The sequence below is a fragment of the Echeneis naucrates genome, chromosome 24, assembly GCF_900963305.1.
Source record: "Echeneis naucrates chromosome 24, fEcheNa1.1, whole genome shotgun sequence".
Classification (NCBI taxonomy): Eukaryota; Metazoa; Chordata; class Actinopteri; order Carangiformes; family Echeneidae; genus Echeneis; species Echeneis naucrates.
This window is the reverse complement of record NC_042534.1, coordinates 7,761,643-7,787,135: the sequence shown is the minus strand read 5'-3', so window position 1 is coordinate 7,787,135 and position 25,493 is coordinate 7,761,643. Positions and strand designations below refer to the sequence as shown.

The window sequence follows — 25,493 nt, the reverse complement described above, 5'->3', positions numbered from 1 at the left end:
ATGGAGCGGGACGACACCGAGACCGTGAGCGCGTCTAAAAAGACAATCATCTCCAAGATATTCAAAGTTCGCAAGAGGAGGGAGATGCTTTTGGTTCAGATATGTTTTATCTGCAGTGTCCTCTTCGTGGCGTGGAGCTTGTCTGCGCTGTTGACCAAGACAGGTGAGTGTGATGGGAGGGGGGCAGATCAGAAATCTGCAGTGTAAACACGGACCCACATGCACGGCAATCACACAGCTTCCTCCTATCGATCACACGGGCAAACCAATAGGCTTTAATGTCAAGGGCATGCTATCAAAACATGATGTCAGTTCACGTTTTCAAACCGGAGCGGGTCCACCTTCCCTCCCGTCCGGAACGTATCTACGCTGCCCCCCCCCCTCACCACCACCACAGATTGTGGCTTTCTGCCCGTTTCATTGAAGGGTCGTAGTTTGTATTAAAATGACTGGGCCGACACACTGGACAGGAAAAGTGAACAGCACATGTGATCGTCGGGTCATGGGATTTAACACAGGCGGCTGTTCGGCGGTGGATGCCGCAGTGTGCGCGCCGTGGCAGCGGTACGCTTTTTAATTTGAGAGGCTCGCTCATAATCACGGCACACGCGCACATCACGCTCCACGTGCACACACACAGATCAAGTACCCGACACCCCCTTTCCTCCAACCCCCGGACCGGTTGGGGTGTTTGCCTTTTTTTTTTTTTTTTCTCTCCTCCAAAATGTGTGTGTTTGATTCCGGTTGGTCACACAACACTGGAGCTCCGGCTCGTGGTTAACGCTGGCCTCGTCGTGTCTGGCCCAGGGCCAAGCACACACACACACCGAGCCACCTCTGTGTCACTCCGGCGTGATCTCGGTGTTGCCAGGTCCGGCCGGGATGGCCGAGGGAAGCCGATAATCAGACGCCTCTGGCTCTGCTGAATGTTGCAGTGTTCATCGCTGATGTCCGAGGTGTGCGCCGAGCAAACCACTCAGATGGCCGATCATGCGTGCTGCGCGTAACATCCGTCGTGTTGGCTCGCATGCACTCCGAACAACATGCCCTTCCGTGCTCACATGTCAAAACTCTTACCTCAGGCCCGTGCAAACACTGGCACGCACAGCATCCCTCGCTGCCTCACACTCAGTTATGTAATCTAACGACCAACCTTGACATTTTGCTGGTGAAGAATGATAAGTGACACACCGGCGGGGTCAGAGGTTAACTGCAGACCTTCACCACAGCCGGCTCACTGCAAACGCGAATCTTTGATACCATGTTTGACAATTGGCACTATAGAGGAGAGAATTATTGCTGCATTTAAATCTGGATTTTATTTAAATTATTATTTGCATGGAAGAGAGGATGGCCCGGTCTGAGTCCCCCCCCCCTCCCTTTCAAAGTGCTTCTAACCTTAAGCCTCAGCCCCAGACCCTGTGGTGGGATCTGTCCATCTGCATCCACTTAGGCCTCTGGGCTGAAAGCGGCCATAAATTCGCCACAGTTTCTGCCTGACTGTAGATCTGACGGATGTATCAGGAGTTTTATTAATTACATTAAAAACAACAAGAGGCTTAAAAGATTATTCTGGAATGATATCATACAGGCGAGAGCAAATCTCCTATCTCCAAAGGCAGGCTCTGGGAGCCAAAGTAAGCCCCCCCCTCCAACCTTGTCACTAATGGCTTGCCTTTTTTTTTTTTTTTTCATTTAATCAAGGTCGCCTGACCCCACACTCTGGTTGTCATGTGGCGATATTTGACACAAGGCGTTTCTGGTGAATTTCAGATGACCCTTTGATCAGCTGCAGTGGGGGGGGGGGGATTCAAGGTGACATGCATGAGATGGTGTTTGATGGCAAAGAATCCCACTGAACTTGCATGACCCAAAGCTGGCTATATTCACATCCGTCTAACTGAATGTCTGCGGCTTTCTCATCTTTCAGCCATCAAAATCTGAAGAAGCATTTGTGTCTATCACAGTAACAAACCCATGCCCCACGTTTGCCACCCGTTCGATTGATGGGAGTGTGTGTTCGCCTGGGTGGGGGCCATCCGCGCTGAATGGTCCAGCTGGATGGGATTTGATGTACTACTCCCAGGTTACATCTCCATAAAGAGGGGTGGGGCCTGACATGCTGCCGTGCATGCTGATCGGGCTGCGTGTGGACACGTGTGATTGAGCACCACATGGGAGACTGGAACAGGTGTGAGAGAAGCAGGGCATGGCAGAGCCCTGACAGGTAGCTACAGCGGGCTGGTGGTGTGGGGAGTGTGGCACTGACAGATCGTGCCAGGTAGAGGAGTGTTTGTGGCGTGGGAAGATTGAATGGCTGTCCCTGGTCCTTTCTGAGCCGGGGAATGACGGTTCTCTTCTACTGCACAAGTGTTTTAAGCCCACTTGAGCTCATTTGTTTCCTCTTTTTAATGCACTCCAGGTTCACCTCTTCACCGTAGAAATACAAAGCAGTCGTTAATGGAAGTCCCACAGAACATAAACCTCCACCAACAATGAGAAATTCTACATCTTGCTGTTACTCCATCAGCCACTTCTTGACCCAGTGAAGAACTGGGCATTGTAATCAAATAGAGCAGAAGTCAATCAGAAATTAACAAGAAGCTACTTTGCTAACTGATCTGTAGAATTTTTGTAGTTCTTTAAGGTGATCAAATGTAGAAACACAATGCTTTTCCTTGTCAAATTTGATATTTATGTTTCCCCAAGTTCTTACAATCTTTGGAGATTTCCAGGAATTTCCCAATATTATACATTGCATAGATAAGTGGATTTCAGAAGATGCCTCACACGGAAAGAATCACCCTGTTATTTTTCACAGCCAAAGATGTGTCAAAGAGAAAGAACAATCATGTAGCAAAAACCCCCAGTTTGTGATGTTATAATGAAATGCTTTTGCATGACCGGAAGCCAAAAGTATTAAGTTGGTGGATGAAATTGGAGTAAAAAGCATTTTTAGCATGAAAGCAAAAACAAGCATTAATCTGTGTTGAACAAACAAAATGATAAATGTGGGTCACAAATAAATGCTTTTAATGTAGTTTTCAGCATGAATCATTCCTATGAAAATGTATATTCCCCAGAAATATTCAATTCATGGAGATAAATCACGGCCAATTTTAAACCAAAGCCTCAGGTCTATTTTAACTATGTTTAAAAAAAAAAAAAAAAGAAACTTGGCGATGACAGAACAAAATTGTTAGCAGTAAAATTTGTCAACTTCTTGATTAATCAACAATTTTTTATTTTTTATTTTTATTTTTTTCAGAACAGCATTATCTGAAGGCACAAGTTCTCCATAAAATATTTGAAGTTGGTTTCCTGCTGTCAATCGCACAAAGATTAGGAAGGTGGAATCAGAACCATCACTTTCTTTACGACACCAGAATATTGGTGTTGCAAAGAAGGAAATTGAAAAAATCCACGCAAGTCCAAGTCCACGCAAGATTAAGTGAGAAGGATCAAGTCTAGTTCCTTTTATACAGTACCTAATAAAATAAAGTTTAATGTATGTCAGAGTCTTGGTACAATGTGTCCATGTCGTGACCATAACATCAAATGGGCAGTGTTGTTTGTTGGGAGGATGGCTGGAATAGAATGAAATTGGAGACCAGTGGCAGCAGAGGAGAGAAATGGAGCTGGTTAGTGAACAGGTTGGAGCGATGACTGGAGGGTTTGGCCTTTTGGAGAACTGTGTGAAGCAGCTGTAGTCGCCTTATGTACAATCTGTTTGTCCAGGGCTGTACTGAAGAGAGAGCCATTTAACGAAGATGGTCTTGTGTCAATACCCTGAAAACAACCTTGTGTCTGGGGTGGGGTCTTTAGACCAACATCGATTTGTGTAGAATAATCAGGAATAAGTCTTCAGTGTGGCAAGCCAAGTGTGTTGGCAAACAGCTAAAATAATATATGCTCTTTAATATACCAGCATATCTTCAGATGTTTTACTGATGATATGCTGGTAGACTCTGAATCTATATAACCCTAATCTATACTTTTGTATTGACAGTGAAACAACTGACAAGATGTTATGTTTGTCATTAACTGCAGTCACCTGTAGAGCATTTTTAGCTTCTATAAGCTTTGTTTTGTTGTTCTGACCTACAGTTATTTCCCATTAAAATGTCACTGCAGTATGTTTTAAAAGGCAGAGGGCAGCTTTCAGCATCAAAGTGCTTGGAAGTATTCCTTCCTAGTAGATGCTGCCAAAGGGAGAATGAGTCTGCTGAGACTGGTTGATCATACAGAGATGTTCACGTGGTCAGGAGGACCTTAACAAGCAGGGAGCTCATGCGAGCCTGAGGCTACATGGAAATTCTTGAACAGGTATTTTATGAAACTGAAAGCCAGATGAAGGTGGCCCCTTCGGTGGAAAAACAGACGATCATTAGCCGAGGTACTTCCCAGTGACATGCCCATAATTGTGTAAACAACAACACCGCCATCCTGCAGTGAATTACTTCTTTGTCGGTTCAGTGTTGGGTTTGCATGCCAACATTTGATGAAAAATTGCAGTTTAAAATGCTGTTTGGTTTGTTGGTATGATTTTTACATAATAGATCTGGGACTGCTGTTTTTTGATGTCCTCATTACAGCGGCTTAAGAGCAGTTTAATGAAAAATGAAACTTGTATGCTCCTCCTCCCACTTTGCCGTCCCAAAACATAATGGCGTAACAGCAGCTGCATTCTGATGTTTATTGCAGCTGCTGGATGAAAATATATCTCCTGTCATATCGCAGACTAAAAATTTTAAGGGATTAAAGAAAAGCAACCTTGTTTGATCCAATGACCCCAATCATGATCATGGATCTTTTGGGCCATGAACGATACTCTGTGCAAAAGTGTCCATGTTAGGTATTGAATGCTGTATTTCAGATATGCAAAATGGATTCTCAAGGTTTCCTCTGCAGCAGAAGAGTAGGATTTTAAAAAGGTTCCATGAACCTGAGACCTTGGTGTTGTGTGCATGTATGGATGTTGAAAATCACAGCTCTTTGTGTTGTGTTGCAGGCCACGGGATGATCGTGGAGGGACATCCGGTCGTGGAGCAGTGGGGAAGACGACTCATGGCGTCACTACCAGACAACGAAACGGAGCAGAAGAATTGTTCAGCACCAGGTACGCTGGTGTTGCAGTAATCACATTTTTATGCGGTATGAATGACACATTGCTTTGGTTTCCTGGTCTCCAACTTTTTAAATAACATATAAAGCTAAGTTGCAATCGTAGCATTGGGAGCTGTTGCCCCCATACTGCTAAAATCAATGAATCCTGTTTTAAATTGGCCATTTTAATTTTGGGCAGTTTATTAGGAGGTTTAATGGTCTTAATCATCAGAATCGGCTAATGAATACACAGGGCACGGCGAATGCACTCTGAAGATCATAATATACGCCTATCTTTTGTTAAACTCTGGTTTATGTATTGTTCTAGGAGGGAAAATGAAGAACTGTAGGGATAACTCAAAGTAACAGTTGTGGAGTTCGGTACTTTAAAATGCCGCTGTGCTGGGTCTATACTGTTCTGACTCAGTTTACTCATTTGTGCTGTGATAAGCTCTCAGAGGGCTGTAGAAAAGGTTAAGTATTGATTAATTCAGTTTCTTCAGGGAAGCGCCATAGTTAGTTATACTAGTTTGAATACAGACTGACATCTGACCACTGACATCACTGACATCTGACATGAGCCTTTTGTCCTGAATGAGTCCTAACATTAGACCGCCCAGGGTTTAGAGATTTACTCCCGTTTGGCCATTTCATTTAATGTTGGCCACTTCTGATGCTGTGATGTGAACTGGTTTTGAAAGATTTAAAGCTGTATTCCCAGCTAAGAATTAAATCTTAGCTAAGAATTAAATCTTAGCTGGGAATACAGATTTGTTTTTTTTTATGACATGTGAATAAACATTTTGCAAAACAATTGGACTGAGGTGTTAACACTGAGTCTTTAGTTTTTTTTGGTTTTTTTTGGGAGGGGGGGGTTCTTTGTTTTCTTGTTCTTTTTCATGACTGATCACAGCATGCAGAATCCCTCGGGATTAGTGTACATGCTGTTTTTAGTTTTTTGTTTTTTTAAACATATGAAAAAGCAAAACAAACTAACTTTTTCCGAATCACTGTAGATTTTTATTGTAATCTGCGTTCGATGGAAAGACTCCTTTTTCTTTTTAATCCCATTCTGATGTCTGAAGTACCGGAGGCACCACAGTCTACTTCGCATTCCACACATTTCTCATCGACTCTAGTCCTCTTTCCTCTGATCCCACCACCGCTGCTCTGCTTCATCAGTCAGCTGATCATATCCCATACTTGGGGTTTGGTCTTGTGAATAATCCTGTCATAACAGGAGGCTTCAGGCCCCTCAGCTGATAGTTTCTGGTTTTGTCCAGTTAGTGAATTATGTTTCTCTGATGATAAATGTGATGTGAAGGTGCAACATTATAACATCACTGTTGTACGTTTCCTATATTTTAGTATTGCCATGACAGTTGATGGTTTCCAGTGGTGAAAAGCGAGGCTCGTCTCTGTTGGCTCTTGTATTTTACTGAAGTTAGGATGCTATCTTGCTCAGTGTAACATGACAAACGCATTACAGCTCCTTATGAATGCAGTGAGGGCTCAAGGTCTTACCCAGACACATCCGGCACCTGCTTCTGCACATTCTGTTGCCATGTTTTATATGGAAATGAGGATCAGAATGAGACGGAAGAAATTGGATCCAGCTATGAGTATGAAAGAATTGAACAATTTGATTTGTGCTCACCAGTTAAAATCATGCAATAGCTTTTTTGTTTGTTTGTTTACAGAAACATAAAAACAAGATCTTTCATTTTCAGGGGCATCTGTTCTCATAAAGTTTGGCTGTTCCGACTGCGTGCCGTGTCAGCTCCTCTGGCTCGCCCCGGCATAAACTTCCTCAATAACGACAAACTTGTTTATCATCCATACATTTCCAAGACTGTTATTGGAATAAGTGAGATGGCTGTGTGTTCCTTAAATCCCTGTGCAGTTATTTGTCCAGAGCTGCGCCCCTCCTGGGGCGCGGGGTGGTAGCTTTGGATGGGCCTGGAGTAGACTGGATGAGAGTTATTATTGGAGGCTTTTCCTTTTTATGCTGTGTGTGTGCAACATCTGACGCTGCCTTTAATTAGGCTGCTGTTTGTGGGCTGCATAGATTACACTTGCCAAGCTTTGGTCTCTCTACCTTTTCCTCATCATTATTCTAGTAATCACCAAGGGGGCTCTTCTCCGGGTTCATGGGGTTCTAATGTTGTTTTGCTTGTCCTAAAACTTGTGCTGCTAAGGCAGCCATTCATCACAAGTGCCTCCTTTATTGGCCACTCAGTAATAACTCCACAAGGTGCTGTCCAAACAGTTTTTTTTTTTTTTTTTTTCTGCTCCTACTTGATTACACCACATTCTTGTGATCTAGACTAAATCATATTGCAAGAGGCTGAAACAATCGATGAATACTCTTTAATAACGATCACATGCAGATGAGTCATACCACCCCTTCAAATGAATTTCCCTTGTAGCAAGCCCATGACATAAAGAACAAATGCACATTCATTCTTTAAAACAAATGTTGAAAAGCATTAGTAATTTAATACTTTTTTTTCCATTTAAAAATGTAAGGGTTTATTAGCTCTTCCTGGCTGTGTGAGGAACGTGATCAGTGTGTGACAGTTGAGGTTTACATGGGGACAGAGACTATTAGATTTTCTTACATGCATCCCCTCCCATGTGGGACCGACTGATGCCAACCATGCAGCACAGAAAATTGACGTGGGGGCAGAGCACTGTTGCTAATGTTCTGTAGGAGGAATAATTTGCCTTTTAATAAAGATGCTGCTAATACCATATATTGAAAACTCCCACTTGAGTGGCATAATTGGCCTGATAGAAATGGATGGCCGTGCAAAAAGTAAAAAGTGAACAACAAAGCAAAGGTTTTAGTGTGGCTGGGTTTGTACTATGAATTAATCTGGTGGGATTTGATTATAGTGCTTTTTAAATATGGCACTAATCTGCTCATATTGGGGGGGGGGGGGGGGCACAATGTTAGATAGGAGAGGAGAAAGTCTAGCGAACTCTGACCTGCAGAGTCTGCAGTTGATTTATTTTATTAAAGTTTTTTTTAAATGTAAACATTTGTGCAATGCCTTCTATTGGCTCAGAGGAGAAAAGAAGGATTTGAGGCAAATGGGGGGGGTTGGGAGGGCACCAAGTTATTTTTGGGGTGCAGGCAAGAAATTTGGCAGCACATGAGCAGTAAAGCTGCCAGTGGGAAGCATGCTGCAGGTTCATCAGCAACAGGGAAACACCAGAAGGAGGCTTTTTAAAAGGGAATTACACAAGCAGGGATTACGCTGCGGTGCATAATGGAAACTGACCTCGCTTTGCTTCTCTCTTGCATGCCAACAGTGGAACAATGCAGCAGAGAGAGAGAGTGGCGAGTGAAGGCACGCGCTCAAAGCACTTTCCTCTCACTGCAGTTCAAACATGCCTGACCCCTTCATGCATTTATTCATTCACATTCTACTTTGCTTTTGATTTACTCTCTTTTGGTTACTCATAAACACTCTTCCCATTGAGCTTTTGACAAGTGCAGAGTACTGTTCACTAAAACTGAAGCGGGTGAACACATTGGGATAGTGCGTAGTTAAGCAGCAAAGCAGCTTTGGTCTCTTTGTTGTCAAAGATCCATACTTTCACCCTGGTACCTGTTTCTCCTTTTCACAGTTGGAAGCATACATGTCACAGTGATGTCCCCTTTAGTTTATTGAACCAGGCCCACCAACAGACTGTCTGCTTACACACAGTCACAAGGGTGATGACGGGTATTTATGCTAAAAATGTTGTTATAACGAGGTGAGTGGGTTCATGCAGTGATGAAATTACATGTGCTTAACTACTTAAATGCCCCATGTAATGGCAGTTGTACATGTGATGTTATAGCATGTGAAAACAACGAAAAGGATAATCATGTATTTTCCAAGTCGCACAATCTCCTGGACCTTTAACAACTCGTTCTTTGTGTGACCAGAAGATTTTTCCCCACAAAGCAACTCGAGATGTCATCATCATAATTGGTCACAGTCAACTCACAAAGACAATTATCTAATGGGCTAAGAGTTCTCCTCTGAAGAGTGCTGGTTCCTGTACTGAAGGTCAGTTGTATTCTGTTAATGACCCAACTGGTCTGTGGGTCAGCAGAGGCTTTGACAGAAGGCAGCAACAGACACTCTGCCAAAACATCGTGCTCACACCATATTTATATTTGGCTGTTTTAATATGTCATTAAACCCCTCCCAAATCACAACAATGTGTAAAACGTAATAGACCATGCAGTTTTAGAAATATGGCTACATCTCAAATGTGAATCTATAGTTTGTTTGTTTGTTTTTTGTGTTCAGTGTTCAGTAAAGACTGGTCTGTTGTGTGAACTGTCCTGCCAGTCTGGGACAACAGACAGAACCCGATTCTGAGCTACGTTATATAACAATACCATAATATCTGGAATATTATCAGATTATGGAATAATAATTGCACAAATGTAAAGAATGGCCTGCGTGCTCTTCAGCATTAGTCTTAATACGTCAGTGTTTTAAGGTTATCTGATGGAATTTTTGTATATTAACCAAGACTTACAACTGTAGAAAGTGCCCTATGTTGAGACAAACTAGAGCTTTTTGAATTTACCCTGTATTTTAATCACTCAATGAATTTGCAGCTGCTGTGCTGCAATCCAAGTGAATACATGCAGTACATATACTAAGTGGAGGAACCTGGTGAAACTAGATATTAGGGACTACTAAAATGATCAGAGTGGGGCAGAAGACTGAGCATTCAGTTTCACTTTTTAAAAAGGAAAGTGCTTGCTCTTTATGGTCTATTGTGCATTTCTACCCAACACGCACCCCTTCATAATAATGCAGTCCCTTACTGATGACAATGTGGCTAGTGTTGGTCCTCATAAGTAATCCCAACGCTTCATGTGAGGACTCTGGGTTGGTGAAATTTGTGGGGGGGGTTGTTTGGTGAGCCGGATGAACAAGTGTTGCCAGTAATTTCTTACACAAGCAGCACAGTCAGGTGTCCAAACGGAGATTCCAGGGTTTGTTTATGGATTTGTAGCTTAGCTTCTAAGAAGGACTTTTATTTCCCCCCTCTTTTGCATGTCCTGACAGCCCAGACATCCCTCGTTCACACTTCCTCCCCTGACAGCAGTGCCATATAAACACAGAACAGACGAAGGGATTTTTTTTATTTTTAGATTTTTTTTTTTTTTTAAGGATGTGGATAATCATAACACCTTTATTCTGCATAAATTTTTATGCTGAAAGCAGCTTGCCTGGCACAAAACTGTATAAATAAACTATAATATAAGATATTATAATTTTCATAATATTTTAATATCTTAGTCTTTTTAATAAATCTTTTAAAATCTTTCAATATTTAACTACGCACTTTCTATTACGACTCGTTTAATTGTCCTGACATGATTACTTAAACTGGTGAAGTTAGTAATTTCTGATTGAGCTGAAAAGGCTCATTAACTGAATTGTGGCTTGACAGGAAAACCAATCTTTCAAATATAACAAATGTTCTTTCATTCCAGCTTGTTACTTGTTAGGATTTGCTGCCGTTCCTTGTCTGCAATAGTAAATTGGAAGTCTTTAGAAAGCTGGAAATTACAAAATACCAGGAAAAATTTAGACTTTTAGATCAGGCAGAACAAATAATCAAGACCATGATTTCATTAATGAAAGTAATTGGTTAGTTGCAGCCCTAAACTTGGACATTTTTGCTTTAAGTTGCAGGGGGAAAAAAAGTAATTGTCAGCTAAGAATTTCTCCAATATACACACACAACTCTCAAAACAATACATTTTCTTTTTTTTCTGTCACATGACATCTGATTCAACTGAGCTCCATATTATTTATGATTCTATTTATTGGCCTGACTTGAGATGTACTGCCTAAGCAGCTTGTCAGTCATCCTGCGCCATTGTGTACGTCCTGTCCCGTCCTTGTGTGGGGAAGGACTATGGAAACGCGTTCATGTCCGGTTTGCCCTCTACAGTGAGGAGATGCAGACGAACCCTGCAGCTGCTGTCTGGTTGAACGTTTACAGGGAGTGGGAGGTGACCCCAGCCCGCCTGTCATCTCTCCACCGTCCCAGTGCTGCTGCCCTTTAAACACTTTTGATCACCTATTTTTAACACGGGCTCAGCATGGACCGATTTCCCATGGCAGAAAGAGGCTTTTCAAGTAACTAAAGATGGCATTTAATTATTGATTAATAGGAGACCTGCGGGGCTGTTAACTGAAGAGCACAGCATGAGAGATGAAAAGACTTGACAGGAAATTCAAGCATGATACTTTTCCCATGTTTTGATGTATTTCAGAAGTTTAACAGGCAACCTTTATGCACCTAGAAAATGTAGTTGTGGGGCTTGTGTGTGCATGAGGTATCAGTAGGAGTTGAGCCTTCTGTATTGGCATCAGTGTGTTTTCAGCCACCTCTGAGGGCACAGCTGACAAATCCTGTAATTGATTGCGCCTTTGCCTGAGGCCGCGAGCTTTCCGACATGTTTCATTCAGGACATAAACCTGTCAGAAATGAAATGAGCTAACGCTGCCGGCCACAGTCGGTGGTTTCAGTGCCATCCAGGTGTTCCCCACTGTCTCATTTTACCGTGCATTTAGATCATGATCCATTACTCGTATCTTCAACTTTTTGTTCTGTCCCCTAATCTAATCAGGTGCATTCACTGTTTCGTGAAGGCATTGAAGGCACGGCGTTGTGGTACCAAATCTCCTACAGCCAGAAATAGCATTTTGTATGTGTGCGCGGGGCCTCTTTGTTCAGGGCAAAGGTGATGTTTTAGATGACATATGGAGATGTAAAGTGTACCACATTTCCATGTGCGAGATGTAATTGAATAAAATCCAGGATGCATGCAGTTGATTAATTGGGCTTGGACTATGTCCTGTGGAATATTTGATTTGCCTATGCTGCTGATTCAGTCATGTGTGCGAACCAAATATGAAAAACAGACGTTGGTAAGGTGGGGACAGATGCAGTGAAAAGTCTCAGGTGAGCACTGTTCCACTTCACAAGTCCATATGTGGCAAGGGCCTGAATCTTTTCTTTGTTTCTGTTGTAAACAGCGTTGTTCTGCTGTGTCTTTCATTACGAGTTTGTTTGTGTACTATTTATAAATGTTGCAACAGCAAAGCAGTTCTAGAGATGGCTGGGTGAGTCAGGCAGTTCCTGTTTTCCCCATTCTGAAATGCGATGGCATAATAATTAGCTGGTTCATCATATTTCTATACATTCATGGTCCTTAAAGGACAACTCTCACCGACATTGAATGACCTCTGACTGATCTATTGCCACTATCCAGGCAAGTTTTCTCTGATCCACCTGATCATCTACAGAAGGGATTGGCCCTTGTGGTTTTGAATGAAATGTCTTGACGGCTATTGGGTGACTTTGTTAACCATTGTCTTTTTCATCAGGTTAAATTCTGTTTTAATTTATGACCAACAATCTGAAAAACTGACATTTTCGTCACCCTCAGCTTCGCCACGTTTAATGCTAATTACCAAACGTCAGCAAAGATGGGGACATGATAAATGCATTGCCCCCTGAACGTGTGTTTCTGCCATCGTCACTGTGAGCAGGTTAGCAATGCTGGTACTGGCCTTTAGCAGGAAACACCAAGTGTAGTCACAGCTCTGAGCCTTATTTGCTGGCTGCAGCACAAGGCTAACTGTATCTTAAAGATAGCTGCAGCTTATGTAAGCAATATGCTGGTAATGTTGCAGGCTTGTTAAAAGGCAAGACAGCTTGGGCCTAACGGGCACAGGTCAGATAGAGGCTACTCCCCTCAGATGCTGGAGCCTGTCAGGGAAATGACCAGACTCTACCTCCAGCCAGGTGCACCATTCAGTGTCCGTGAGATCTGAGACGTATGGCAGTATCATGATCACACAGTGCTCCAGCTGGCTGACGGATGAGTCCTCAGCATGTGAGGTTTTTCTGCCTGCTCGCTTTAATTCTGTATGACTTCAGGCTCTTAATATAGCCCAAGCTCTTTACAACACTTCTTGCAGTGACATGATGCTTGATTTTTGTTGTCTGTATTTGTTTTCCTTGAATGGATAAGAAGTTGTCGGTTGTCAGGCAGAGAGACTGAAGATGGTGTCGGATAAATTCAAAGTTTGTTTTTTTGTTGTTTTTTTTTGGATGATGATCACAGGCTGCTGAGCCCTTCTGGCTCCATTTTAAGGTATCTAAAATGTGAACGAAACAAAGGGGTAACCCAAACATACATGCTGCTGCACCAACAGCACACCCGGTCCTGTTTCTCAGATCCTGACATCCATCATGAAGTCCCACATTCCTCTCAGGGTGGGGTGGGGACATGTATCTCACTGTCATGTTGCTGATGTGTGGTGACCATGACATTTCCTCTCTCCTCAGCAATACACGAGTTCCCTGATGACCTTTTCACCAACAATGAACGAAAGAGTGGAGCTATTCTGCTGCACATTGTGGCGGTAAGTAGACTCCTTTTTTCAGGTCGGTGGGGGGGCAACGCTCTCAATGAAACTCAGCTGATTGACGGCAGATGTAGTCTGGAGCTGGTTTTCTCAAGCCAGATTTAAAAGTGAAATTAACATGTCATTCTTCCTGAACTGTTGAGTGGTTTGAAATATTTGCATTACTTTTTTCAACTGTTGATTAGATTAAATATTGTTTGTATGTATTTCTCGTAGGCTTTATGATCCCTGTGAACAATGAGGTCATCAGTTTAATTTAATGGCTCCGAGTGTCATAAAATGATGATGCCTCTCTGAGGACAGATTCAGCTCTTTGACTAAATGCAAAAGGCTTCATAAATGTGGTGCTGGAGTATTTTTAGACTCAGTTGAACTGTTCACATGATTGGTGAAGAATGGTGCAGGGAGAAATTCGTGCCCTGGTCAGGAGTAGGGATGAACACATGCCTTATTTTTATGGGTTTGAACAGTTCCTCCTCATTGAAAAACCATAGTCTCCATTCAGTCACGATAAGCCCCACTGACTTTGACATAAAGGCATAAGCCACGTGTGGATTCCAGTGGAGCCACTGAGCATTGTTCATTTAAAAGCATTTGTGAATAAATTCACTTCATGCTGGATTTAACTGTCCAAATTTTCAGTCTATTCAGGTGAAGTTTAGACGTGCTGAGGACAGAAGTTCCAAAAAGGACTCCCCAAACCGCTTAGAAGTCAAACAAAACAAATTTCTGAAAATATATTCAAATGTGACATCAAACAAAAGACAGGCCTGGGAAATAAAGGCCTGCCTGATATAGGTGTCTGTTATGTTCTGGACTTGGCCAAACTAATGTGGATCCAAGGCAGTGTGAGAGACAGAAAAGACAGAAATTCTTTCATTTTCAACTTTCTCTGAGCATTAAAAGTGAAGTTTGAGCATAGGAGGTCCTGTTAGCCTGGCCGTGTTTCACAGAACAGGAACGGAGGGGCTCACCTTTTGGATTGAAAGTGAATTAGAGAGGCGTCTCTTTATGGCGGAGATGTTGAATCATAGCAAATAAACCGTATATTAGCACCTGACTATTGATTTTAGATCACCTTTGAGTTGTGTGATCTGTTCTTCCATGTAAGGTCATGAAAAGCTCATTGAAATTATATACATTCATTCATTCATTCATGGGGGTGCTGGAGCCAATCCCACATTGGCTCACATTGGGCAGGGTACAACCCTGGACAGGTTGTCAGTCCATCATAGGGCCAACACACAGAGACAGACAACCACACACACTCTCATTCAGACCTACAGACAATTTAGAGTCACCAGTCAGCCTAAACATGAAGGAAACCCACGTAGGCACAGGGAGAACATACAAAATTAAGATTAGAGCAGCGATTCAGTAAATACTTGTCTCCTAATGGTCCACACTGAAGGAAGAGGATGAATGAAAAGGGCGTGCTGATTATACTGCAGTCCCGTGCTGCCCCCTGTGGATAGCATAGGGCAGAGCACACCTGCCAAAGCTGCTGCTATGATGTCACAGCTGATCTATAATTAATAGATCTTGCCTCAGTGAGTGAAATAGCCCCCATCGCCTCCCCATGCAGATCCAGATTTTTTTAGTGACCTGTCTTAAGACTAGGTACTGTGATTTGGGATTCTTTTTCAGTTGTCCTTTAGCAGGAGGATAGCTCTGCTCCGCCACTGCTGTCATACCTCAGCTGTGTCTCCACACACACACACACACACACACACACACACACACACACACACAGACCCTCAGACTTCTGTTTTACCTTTGCATCACACACACTGTCACACTTAACTCTGTTCATTCTGTCTGCAGACGCTCTACATGTTTCTGGCTCTTGCAATAACGTGTGATGAGTACTTCGTGACGGCGCTGGAGAAGATATGTGAGGTATTTGGACCTTGTAGTGTTTAATCTTTCAGCGTTGGGGCAACAAAACACTGGTCTGTGTGTGAACTGCCCCCCTCTTTGCTGTGTTTCTGCAGAAACTGGATCTGAGTGAAGATGTTGCCGGAGCCACCTTCATGGCAGCTGGTAGTTCTGCACCAGAGCTTTTTGCATCCATCATTGGTAACAAAACACACACACACACACACAAATGGGTGTGCATCATATACTTAGACGTTCCCATATGGCTGGTGTCATTGCTGATCCTGATTGGTCTCCCTCTATGCAGGTGTCTTCATCACCCATGGTGATGTGGGTGTGGGGACCATCGTTGGCTCAGCGGTCTTCAACATCCTCTGCATCATTGGTGTATGTGGGATTTTTGCTGGACAGGTGTGTATGTGTGTGTGTGTGTGTGTGTGTGTGTGTATATATGCATGTGAGAGAGAGAGAGAAAAAGAGTGACAAGGACTGACTTACTGCTGCAGCTGCATCATTCTGTTCATTTATAGACTGCCGAGTAGCACACACGTGGCAGAACTTTTTTTTTTTTTTGTTTTTGTTTTTTTTTTGCCGAGGGGAAACAAGCCATCTGCTTCACTTTTCTTAACAATGAGTTAAGAAGAAATCGAGAACTAAACTCTGGAGGCATGAACAAATTATAAATGTTTTTTTTTTTTTTTTCCCCGTCCTCCTCCTACTCTTTTATTGTTACTAATGCACATAGGTCTCAATATAACTTTTGGTTCTGAAATCTTAGGTGGTGATGCTGACCTGGTGGGCCGTTTTCAGGGATTCCTTCTACTACACCCTGTCTGTTGTGGCTTTAATTGCAGTAAGAAGATCAAGATACAATTTCACCATGTGCATTTATTAATGGACACCAGATGACATTATCTAATCTAAGAAATGTTTCCATTCATTCTTCAGTTCATCTATGATGAGAAGATAGTCTGGTAAGTTTTTGTTTTCATTGTAAAAAAACATCTAATTTAGGTATAAGGGATTATTGCTCATCTAAAAGCACTTTAAGATTTAGCTGCTGCTGACTTACATGACCTAAAGTTAGCAGAACGTCTTTCTCTAGCTGCAACTATTGATTTTCCTCAGTAATATCAAATTGCAGTTGTAGCAGGCAGCTAGAAGCTAAGATAAAAGATCTGATTTTCTCTTTGCTTCTATAAGTGTGTGCAAACTGGGCTTTTTTTTATTTTATTTTATTTTTTTTTTCCTCATTAGGTGGGAGAGTTTGGTATTGGTGCTAATGTACGCAGGATACATCCTCGTCATGAAGTGAGTTCTGCATATTAATGCTCTTAACATCGTTCATGATTAACAAGGCAAGTAAAGTTGAAAAACGTACCACCACATAAAGCTGAGTGTATACATTGTTAATGGGATGGAGATGCTTGCACAATGACACCGGTGAACAGAATATACCCTCAGTAGGTTGACAAGACAAACATGAGTTTCCAGCTGGAGGAAAGTGCCTCTGCACAGCCGTTAGCTGATGATTCAACTGCGGCGCACTTGTGCAAAGTCCAATTTTGATGATGTATTTTGTTCATTTTTGACAGCGTTTATTTTTTATTTTTTTTTTTACACCTTGTCCGCTGACAGTTAAACTTAAAATTATTCAAATTAGATCTGTCCATATTTCCAAAGAGATTCTCCAAAGCATCCCCCAGTGTTCAATATTTAGCTGTTTTATTTCAAGTGCTAATTTACTTGGAAAAACTAATTTGATTTGATCATTAACATTGATTAGAGGAATAGAATGAGTGTCAGCTTGAAGTTTAGCTGGATGAGTAATTCAGTTTAACAGTGTTTTCTGAGACTCTTTGTCTCCTGTCTCCTCCTTTACTGACAACATTCAGCAGATATCGGACTCCTCTGTTACACCATATTTTTGTCTTTACAGTCCAAACTACCCAATGCCAACCACATCGTCCTGTGCTGCCGTGTCTGTCCAGCTGGTAATCTGTGTTACACTCAGCGGCAGTCAGCTCTCTCCCTGCCATAAGAGTTTAATCTTTCTCCCTCTGCAGTGGCTAAGAGCACAGGCTTAACCGGATCACTCCTCTCCTTTCTCATTTGGAGGAAAGACGTGCTTACTGTAGGATACGCTGTCAAATGTCTCCTCTCTCCCAAAATATCTGCTAACCATTTTGGGCTGTTCCAGTCAAAATGGAGCAGAGGGGGTTTTAAATAGCACCGTCAGTGCTCTGAGGTGACCTTCCAGGGAATCGGCTGTGATATTTTTCTTCCTTTTCAAATGGCTCGCATGATGCCAAATGTCAAACAAATTGCAGTCGGAAGGAACATTGTGACAGCAAAAAAATGTGAATTTAATTTTCGTAACAAAAGCCCATTAATACAGTTAAACTAAACTAAGTGGTACATTACAGACTAAATGCTTTAGGCACTGCTACTAAAGTTGAAAGCGATTTATGAAAGAGTTGAGCTTGTTAACTTTTCGTCTAATGGGTAATTTTTTTCCAGGTAATTTGTTTAAACATTTTCGAAAAAAAATCTTCATGATCATCTGTTATTCACACATCTGATTATCTTTTAATATCAGTCAGTTTTGGCCTCAACAGCCCACATAGTCATATTAAACGTGGAATTAAAACATTAACGCTGCATAATTTCTTTCAAATTGTACACTCAACACATTTCCAGTCCGCATGTTGGCGTGATGGTGGACCTGTGAGTACAGCTCTTCTGATGTTGCCAACATTACCTCTGTGCACATTATGTTCAAAGGCAGCAGCAGCAGCACTCAGTTCAGTATTTTTGATCCATTTTTATGTAATGCTCTCAAATGGTCTCACCAAAGGCTTGTGGAGCTCACATAAGCCTTGTGATTGGCTTCTCTGAAATATCTCAGCCTTTTTGTGTTTGTTGTAATGCTGGTGCATGCGTTTAGATAGTAGGGCACCATAACTTTAAATTGGTTCCATAGAAGTTTTATCCTGCCTACATACTATATTTCAAACGTGTTTGATCCTTTTATCTGATGTTTGTACTGTAAACGCTGTTTGCAAATGGAAAGCTTGACACTGAAAGTCCTATCTTTTTTTGTTTTTTTGTTGTTGTTTTTTTTCTATTTTTGGGCTCTGCTGAACAATTTCAGCATCTCTAATTTAGAGATTGTGTTCTGTCTGCTTACCAGATTCAACTCCAGCATGCAGAAATTTTTCATGGGGAAGTCGAACAAGAATGTGGCCAATGGTAACGCTGCAGCCAGCAGTGAAATGGAGGACGGTAATACTAGTTATGGCTATGTTTGGCTTGACGACCCGTCATTGCCTTTACTCCCAACAGGTAAGGTTAATCAGACAGGCTGGATATCAAAGATTATTCTCTGCCAGAAATGAATTAGATGTATGCTGAAATAGAAATACATTTGATGGTTAGGCTTTGTTTCTTTGGAAGACTGTGGCTGTTTCTTTCTCCTAAAGGGTCTGTGGCTTTAAACTTCTTTTCTTTTCAACTAAACTAGCATGACTTCCTTCGGCTCACTCTTTTCTATTTAAAAATAACAATTGTTCCCTAACTTTTGGAAATTTGCTCATTTGCTTCCTTGCTGACGTTTGGCTGAGATGATAGATGCCACTCCCTTATCTGTTGGCTAAACTCAAACAACACAACCAGGCCAAGAGATGGTCTGTTACATAATGGTTGTAAAATCAACTGTTATGTTATATTGCAAACACTTTCAGCCCATTTCTTAGTTTTCTGCACTAGCCAGTTAGTGACTGTAGGTTTAGGATTATACAGACAAGAGTGGTGTCATGGGCAACAGAGCAAAACTCCCAGGAATCAAACCAGTCCTTTTTAGGTTAGAAGCAAACTGTCTAACTGTCCAAAGTAGATTTCAGTCCTCTGGCCTCTGAACTGCACTGCTTGTGAAGTTAGTTGTTCCTCAATTAAAATGTTTTTTTTTTGTTTTTGTTTTTTTTTAAATCTTCCTTTGGCAATGCAGTTTTGTGTCAGGGGCTTTCTGGACATTTCTGAGTTTCTTCAGTCTTTTTCTGAAAAGCATCTTAGAAGTTGCATTTGGGTGAGATTTCCTTGCCACAGCTCTCCACTTCTTCCTTTCTTCCTTTTTGACTTTCTAAAAAACTTCTACGCAGCTTTATGTAAGCCTTCCCACTTTGGCTGCACTAGTGCTAACATGCCTGTCTGTTTAGCCTTACTAAACTTATTCTTGCTTATTATCAACAGTGTTGTGCTGCTGTGTGTCCGTTCTTTCTGCTTGCATACTATTTCTCTTCTGCTGGTCTCTGGAGTGCAGACCCGCTCACTCCTGAAGTGGTAATGACTTTCACAAGAACTGTTTATGCTGTCTCTGTTTACACTGTTAATTTATGTGCATCCTTGCAAGTATAATAAATGAGATTAAGGCTAAGTTAAACTCATTAGTGTCCTGTACAACTTTGTTATTCCACATACGCTGCATCTTACAGCTTTTTTTTTTTTTTTTAAAAAACCAAACAGCAAATAAGGATGCCAATAAAACCTGAAAGAATGTATCATTATCAGAACGTAATATAAATTATCTGAAGGGGGATAACCACATCAATGAGCTCATTCATGAAATGTTGAAAGTTTTCAGATAAATGGCTTTTATGGTGGTGATGGATTTTTTTTTTTTTTTTTTTTTAAGATAACTGCAGAAAAAAAATGTCCAAACTTATATATGACAGTTACTTAGTTTGTTTCTTGGTTATTTCATGTTGATGCAAGAAGCAATGTAGGGGCAACAACATAAAAATTGCAGGCTGCGGAGGGGGAGAAGGGAGGAGTTATTTTCAGAATGGAAAACATCCCAACTTGTCAAGATACGACAGTCACACAGTTTTGTAGAGTTTTGTACATTTTTTTGCATGGAAATTGAACTTTCCCTTTCCAGCCCATGTTGGGGTGTTTGTATATTGCTCCTAAAAACCAATGTGACAGAAGTCATCTGTCAAAGTATCAAGTACACAAACCTGATTGATGCGAATGGGTAGAAATAACTCTGAATATATATTTGCACAGTTAGATTCATTTATTCCACTTATTTATTATTTGATATGTGTATCATATCCTTCCACCCCTTAGTGAAACCCACTAAGGCCTACAGCCGTGGATCGGTGGTGATGGTGGATGAGATCATGAACGCCAGCCCTACAAAGTTCAGGTTTCCGGAGGCTGGCCTCCGCGTTATGGTCACCAGCCATTTTGGACCCAAGACCCGCCTGCGCATGGCCAGCCGCCTCATCATTACAGAGGTACAGCAGGGTGTTGTTGCTCCAATAAGTAGGTTAACCTGCTACTGCCATGCTGTCTTTTATCAATTTAAATATGAATGTAAAGGTTTTTATGGCCCTTGAAAATTTCCTCACATCAATAGAAAAATGTATGTCACTCTTTTTGATCAAGGCAAAGACAAATAATTGCAGTAAAAGTTTTGGCAGTAGTCCAGTAATTAAAGGAGCAGCACGTCTGCTCATGTGCTCTTTGACTTAGTTTCTTTTTTCTGAAAGCGCCAGAAGTTGGTCCAAGCTGCCAATGGCGTGGAGACACAAGTGATTGACGGGAAGGTGGAAATCGAGAATGGAAACGTGCCAGAGGACAAACCCAAGGAAGAGGAGGAAAGTGACACCATTTCGCCGTTTCACATTCCAAGTGCGTGATTCCTGTGTTTCCTTGAATGTGTGTAATTTTGCTTTCATGTATACTTTGGGGGGGGGGGGTCCAGGAGTGACGTGATTATGACACAGTGTCAATCTTGTAACAGTTGAAATTTCAGATGCATTTTTAAATCAATAAAACTTCCTCCTGTGTTATTTAGTTTAACAATTTGGTCAATTAATGATGTTTCTTGTTGGTCAGCTCAGCTTGATCTGTTGAAGAATCTCTTTCCACTTCAATAGCTATTAATGTCCTCCCTCAAATTAGTCAGTGGCTTTAAATGTACTGACTAATGATCAGCCTCTTTGACAGCTCTTAGCGTGCCTGCCCTTTCGTCAGTCAGTGGCTGCTGGTGTGAAAAGAATCTGATTAATCTGATTCAACACAAAACAGACCAATTCATCAGTGTTTGGAAGTGTTGTTGTCATTGTAGTTGGCAAAAGAAAAGAAAAGAAGTGAAATGGAAGAGGATAAACTTTTGCATTTGGTGTGATGTCCACAGACGGGAAATAGCAGGTGTCAGTATAAAGGAAAAGGAACCTTAGCTGGGCCGTAAGCAGGAATATCTTGCGTACCTCCCCCTCCCATTATTAAGTGTGACGTTCTGATGTGTTTGACAGAATAGTTTCTCCACCCAGTCAATGACAGGAAACATTTTTCACACAACTCAAAGCTGAAGCACTAATCTCTTATGCAAGTGTATTTTTTTTTTTTTTTTTGCTGCAGGTGGAATGGGCAGCAAATTCAAGTGGCTGATCTCGTGGCCTCTGCTCCTGCTGCTGTTCTTCACCGTCCCAAACTGTGCCAAGCCTCGCTGGGAGAAGTATTTCATGCTTTCCTTCATCCTGTCCACTCTCTGGATTGCAGTCTTCTCCTACCTGATGGTCTGGATGGTAAGTGTATTAGCTGTCTCGGTAGAAAGTAAGAAGGCTGACAGATTCTATGTCACTATGGGTAAAACTGTTCCAAGTTGCAGATTTTCCTTGCCAATTTTTTTTTTTTTTTTTTTTTGGTCTTATGTGATTGTAAAGTGAATATATTTTGACCTTTTGACAGAACAGCCACTTTTCCCCAACGCTGAGTGCTGGCTGCTTGTGGAAGCTGTTAGAGTGCTATAACACTGTAAGGTGTTGACCTTGTAGAGAGCAATGAGATTATATATGATTTGGTACGTTTCAAATTGATTTCACACAACCTTCACTGACTCTGGAGACAAACTGATGACCAATGGCCATAGATGTAGAACAAGCAAAGGTTTGACCGAATAAAACCAAAAGTTTACTGTTTAAAAAAAAAAAAAAAAAAGAATGAAAAATTTTTGCAGTTTAAGGAAATTCAGTTCACTTAAGTATTGTGTGTCAAATGAGTAACCTGCCAGGCAGAGGTGAAGCGTCCTATTAGGCAAACTAGGCATTCGCCTGGAGCCCTGGGCCCCATACAAAGCTCTTTGGGGCCCCCCAAAATGCCCCTTGATGCAGGGGCCCCCAAATCACTGTTTGCCTGGAGCACCCAAATGGCTAAGTTCGCCACTGCCAGGAAGTAACTCAGTAGGGGTTATGGTTTTGACATGCCTTTTGTCATACAAAAAAGATGATGTTATTTGTGTGTCTCTCTCAGGTGACTATAATCGGCTACACTCTGGGAATTCCTGATGTGATCATGGGCATCACTTTCCTGGCAGCAGGCACCAGTGTCCCAGACTGCATAGCCAGTCTCATTGTGGCTCGGCAAGGTATAACTTTACCCTGAAACATTTTTAGATGGCTGTTGTGTTTACAGGGCATGCATTTAACACCACTTGTCCTAATCACTAGGAATTTTTTTTTTTTTTTTAATTGATATTGGCCTGTGATTAATATATATATTTAGGGGTATCATTAAAACAGTTAACCAATAAAAGTACCAAAGGAAATAGTGTCTTTGTGGTTGTTAAGAGGGAGAGTCGGGTTAAAAAAAAATGTTCGGCTATCTAGATGTAGTTGGGGATAAGTTATATGTTTAGATATTATATAAAACTAAGATCCATCCAGATGAAAATGGGCTCAGCTTCTGTTGCATTACCTTTCTAAAAGTTGATAGAGGTATGTCATCTGTAGAGCACGCGTGGAAGCAAATTATTTAAATTGGAATATACACAAAGAACGACAATGAACAGGTGCAGAGCTGTTAAATGATATTACTCTGTAGCTCTGCGTCACTGCCTCCCCATCTGAAGGTACAGAACAGAGAAATGCTCATTTCTGCTTTGGACCTGCTTCAGTTGAGCTTTGTGTTGTTGCAGGTCTTGGAGACATGGCAGTGTCCAACACTATAGGCAGTAATGTGTTTGATATTTTGGTGGGTCTTGGGGTTCCCTGGGCGATAAAGACCATTTGTGTAAGCTATGGATCAGAGGTAAGGAGCTAGACCACAGATCTTATTCATAACAACACGATCCAATTTGTCCCCATGTCTGATCAAGTAATGGGATGGCTGCAGATGAGTTGGTGATCTGATGTCTCGTGTGTTTCAGGTGATGATTAACAGTCGGGGGCTGGTTTACTCAGTGGTGCTACTGCTGGGCTCTGTGGCCCTCACGGTGAGCAAGAGTTGATGTTTACACTACGCTGGTATTGCATGTCAACCACTTCCACCTGGTTTAGGGTAGTTCACCTTGCACGTACAAAGAAAATAATTCACATAAATGTTCCTGTTTGCCTCAGCTGCCACTGACGGATGTCCTGTTATGTCATGGTGACTGAAACGAATTATATAATTTAGTTAAGAGTTAAATTCTGCATAGACATTTAGTCATAAACACAAATACACACATCCTTAACATCTCAGACACATTACCCACACAACAGTGAGGATGCTGTACCAGTTTCATTAATTGAAAGAAATTGCATAAAGTGCATTCACTTCTGAAGATCATATTTTCATAGGCTAAATCCTAAAGTAAAGTTGTGTCTTAACCTTGATTGTCAAAAAGTGATTTAAAGGCAAAATGCACTCACAAAGTGTGCGTGTGTGTGTGTGTGTGTGTGTGTGTGTGTGTGTGTGTGTGTGTGTGTACAGGTCCTGGGTATCCACCTGAATAAGTGGAGGTTGGACATGAAGCTGGGCATCTATGTCCTGGTCCTGTATGCTGTTTTCCTCTGCTTCTCCATCATGATCGAGTACAACGTCTTCACTTTCGTCAACCTGCCCATGTGCATGGAGGAGTAGAGTACAGCAGCATGTCTCAGATACCAAAACCTCAGTGCTCCCATAGCAACCCCAAACTTTCTCTCTTTTTTTTTTTTTTTTTTTTTTTTTTTTTTTAAATAATACTGGACCTAACTGCAGGCTTTTTTCCCCTCCTGTGCACTCTTTCCTGTAAGCTTCTCACTCCCACATATGAATCTAATTTCCCCGAGAGGCAGTACACTGTAATGGTGGACTCCACTCTATCTTTAATTTCTTCCTCTTGTCATACAGTACCAGTCCTGAATGCCCATTATTCTGGTCTTTGCCTGTTACTGCAGTAAAGTCTTTAGTTACCCTGTGCACCTGTTAACTTTCTACCCATCTAGCATGCCTTTAGATGTTGGGGACCTCCAGAATCATAAGTGCCCCTGTGGATTGTTGGTGTGTGTTTCCATGGTTCACATTGTAGATTTCCACACACTACTTTCAAACTCTTTTCACAAACCAAACCAGAGTCTGTGAGGAGAAGAAAACAATCCTACCACAACTGCTTATTTCACCCCTTCCTTCATGTAGAGAAAAGTCTCCTTGAAGAAATTCTTAGATTTCCACAGTTATTCCAGTACATGAAGAAAAAAGTAGTCCTTTTTCCCTCTTGACCCCCTGGAGGAGGACCTTGTCCTTGGCAGCTCCCCTCCTCCAGCCTGGGCCTGACTCCCCTGGCATGGCCTCTGGCATCAGGGAGCAGATACTGTTACAGCTTCACATCAGCCTCCCTGCACAACTCTTCCCAGTCCTCGTCTGCTTGATCAAATCTGCTTTCCTTTCTTTAAAAAAGACATTTACGGGACACTTTGTGTCAAAAATAATTCACAGTCCAGATCAGTTGGCTGTGAGGGTGTTATGCATATGCAGCACTGCACAATGTAAACTTGTAAACACTTTTTTTGTTGGTTTTTTTTTTTGTAATTATTTTTTCAAAACTGTTTTATCAAGTAAGAAATATGGAGGAGAGCTTGTTGCAATTCAAAGACATTGCCTGTTTTTCACTGTAACAAATTGCACACAGAAATGCTTTTCTTGCTTTGTGCTGTAAGGAGATTTGACCTCTCAGTGGGATATTCAGGCAGTTGGTGGCGACTCCACTCCAGCATTGTTGTGGTTCAGTGATGG

General features: G+C 41.8%; 1 protein-coding gene across 1 annotated transcript; it reads left to right on the top strand.

Annotated features, from left to right (window-relative positions):
- On the top strand, positions 1-24,359 carry slc24a4b (solute carrier family 24 member 4b). The gene is made up of 17 exons (XM_029496748.1): positions 1-163; positions 5,012-5,119; positions 13,495-13,571; positions 15,399-15,473; positions 15,569-15,653; positions 15,760-15,863; positions 16,231-16,305; positions 16,401-16,426; positions 16,710-16,763; positions 18,646-18,737; positions 20,580-20,749; positions 21,005-21,146; positions 21,879-22,045; positions 22,770-22,884; positions 23,434-23,546; positions 23,665-23,730; positions 24,210-24,359. Exons 1-17 carry the CDS (start codon positions 1-3, stop codon positions 24,357-24,359), a joined length of 1,782 nt encoding a protein of 593 aa, XP_029352608.1.
- Positions 24,360-25,493: the final 1,134 nt, after the last annotated feature.

What these genes read in the sequence shown, in the direction of transcription:
- slc24a4b (XM_029496748.1), top strand. Translation starts at nt 1, where the DNA reads ATGGAGCGGGACGACACCGAGACCGTGAGCGCGTCTAAAAAGACAATC. An exon ending in GTGGGATTTTTGCTGGACAG is followed by an intron (nt 15,864 to 16,230) that starts GTGTGTATGTGT and finishes CTGAAATCTTAG; the next exon opens with GTGGTGATGCTGACCTGGTG. An exon ending in CCTACCTGATGGTCTGGATG is followed by an intron (nt 22,046 to 22,769) that starts GTAAGTGTATTA and finishes TGTCTCTCTCAG; the next exon opens with GTGACTATAATCGGCTACAC.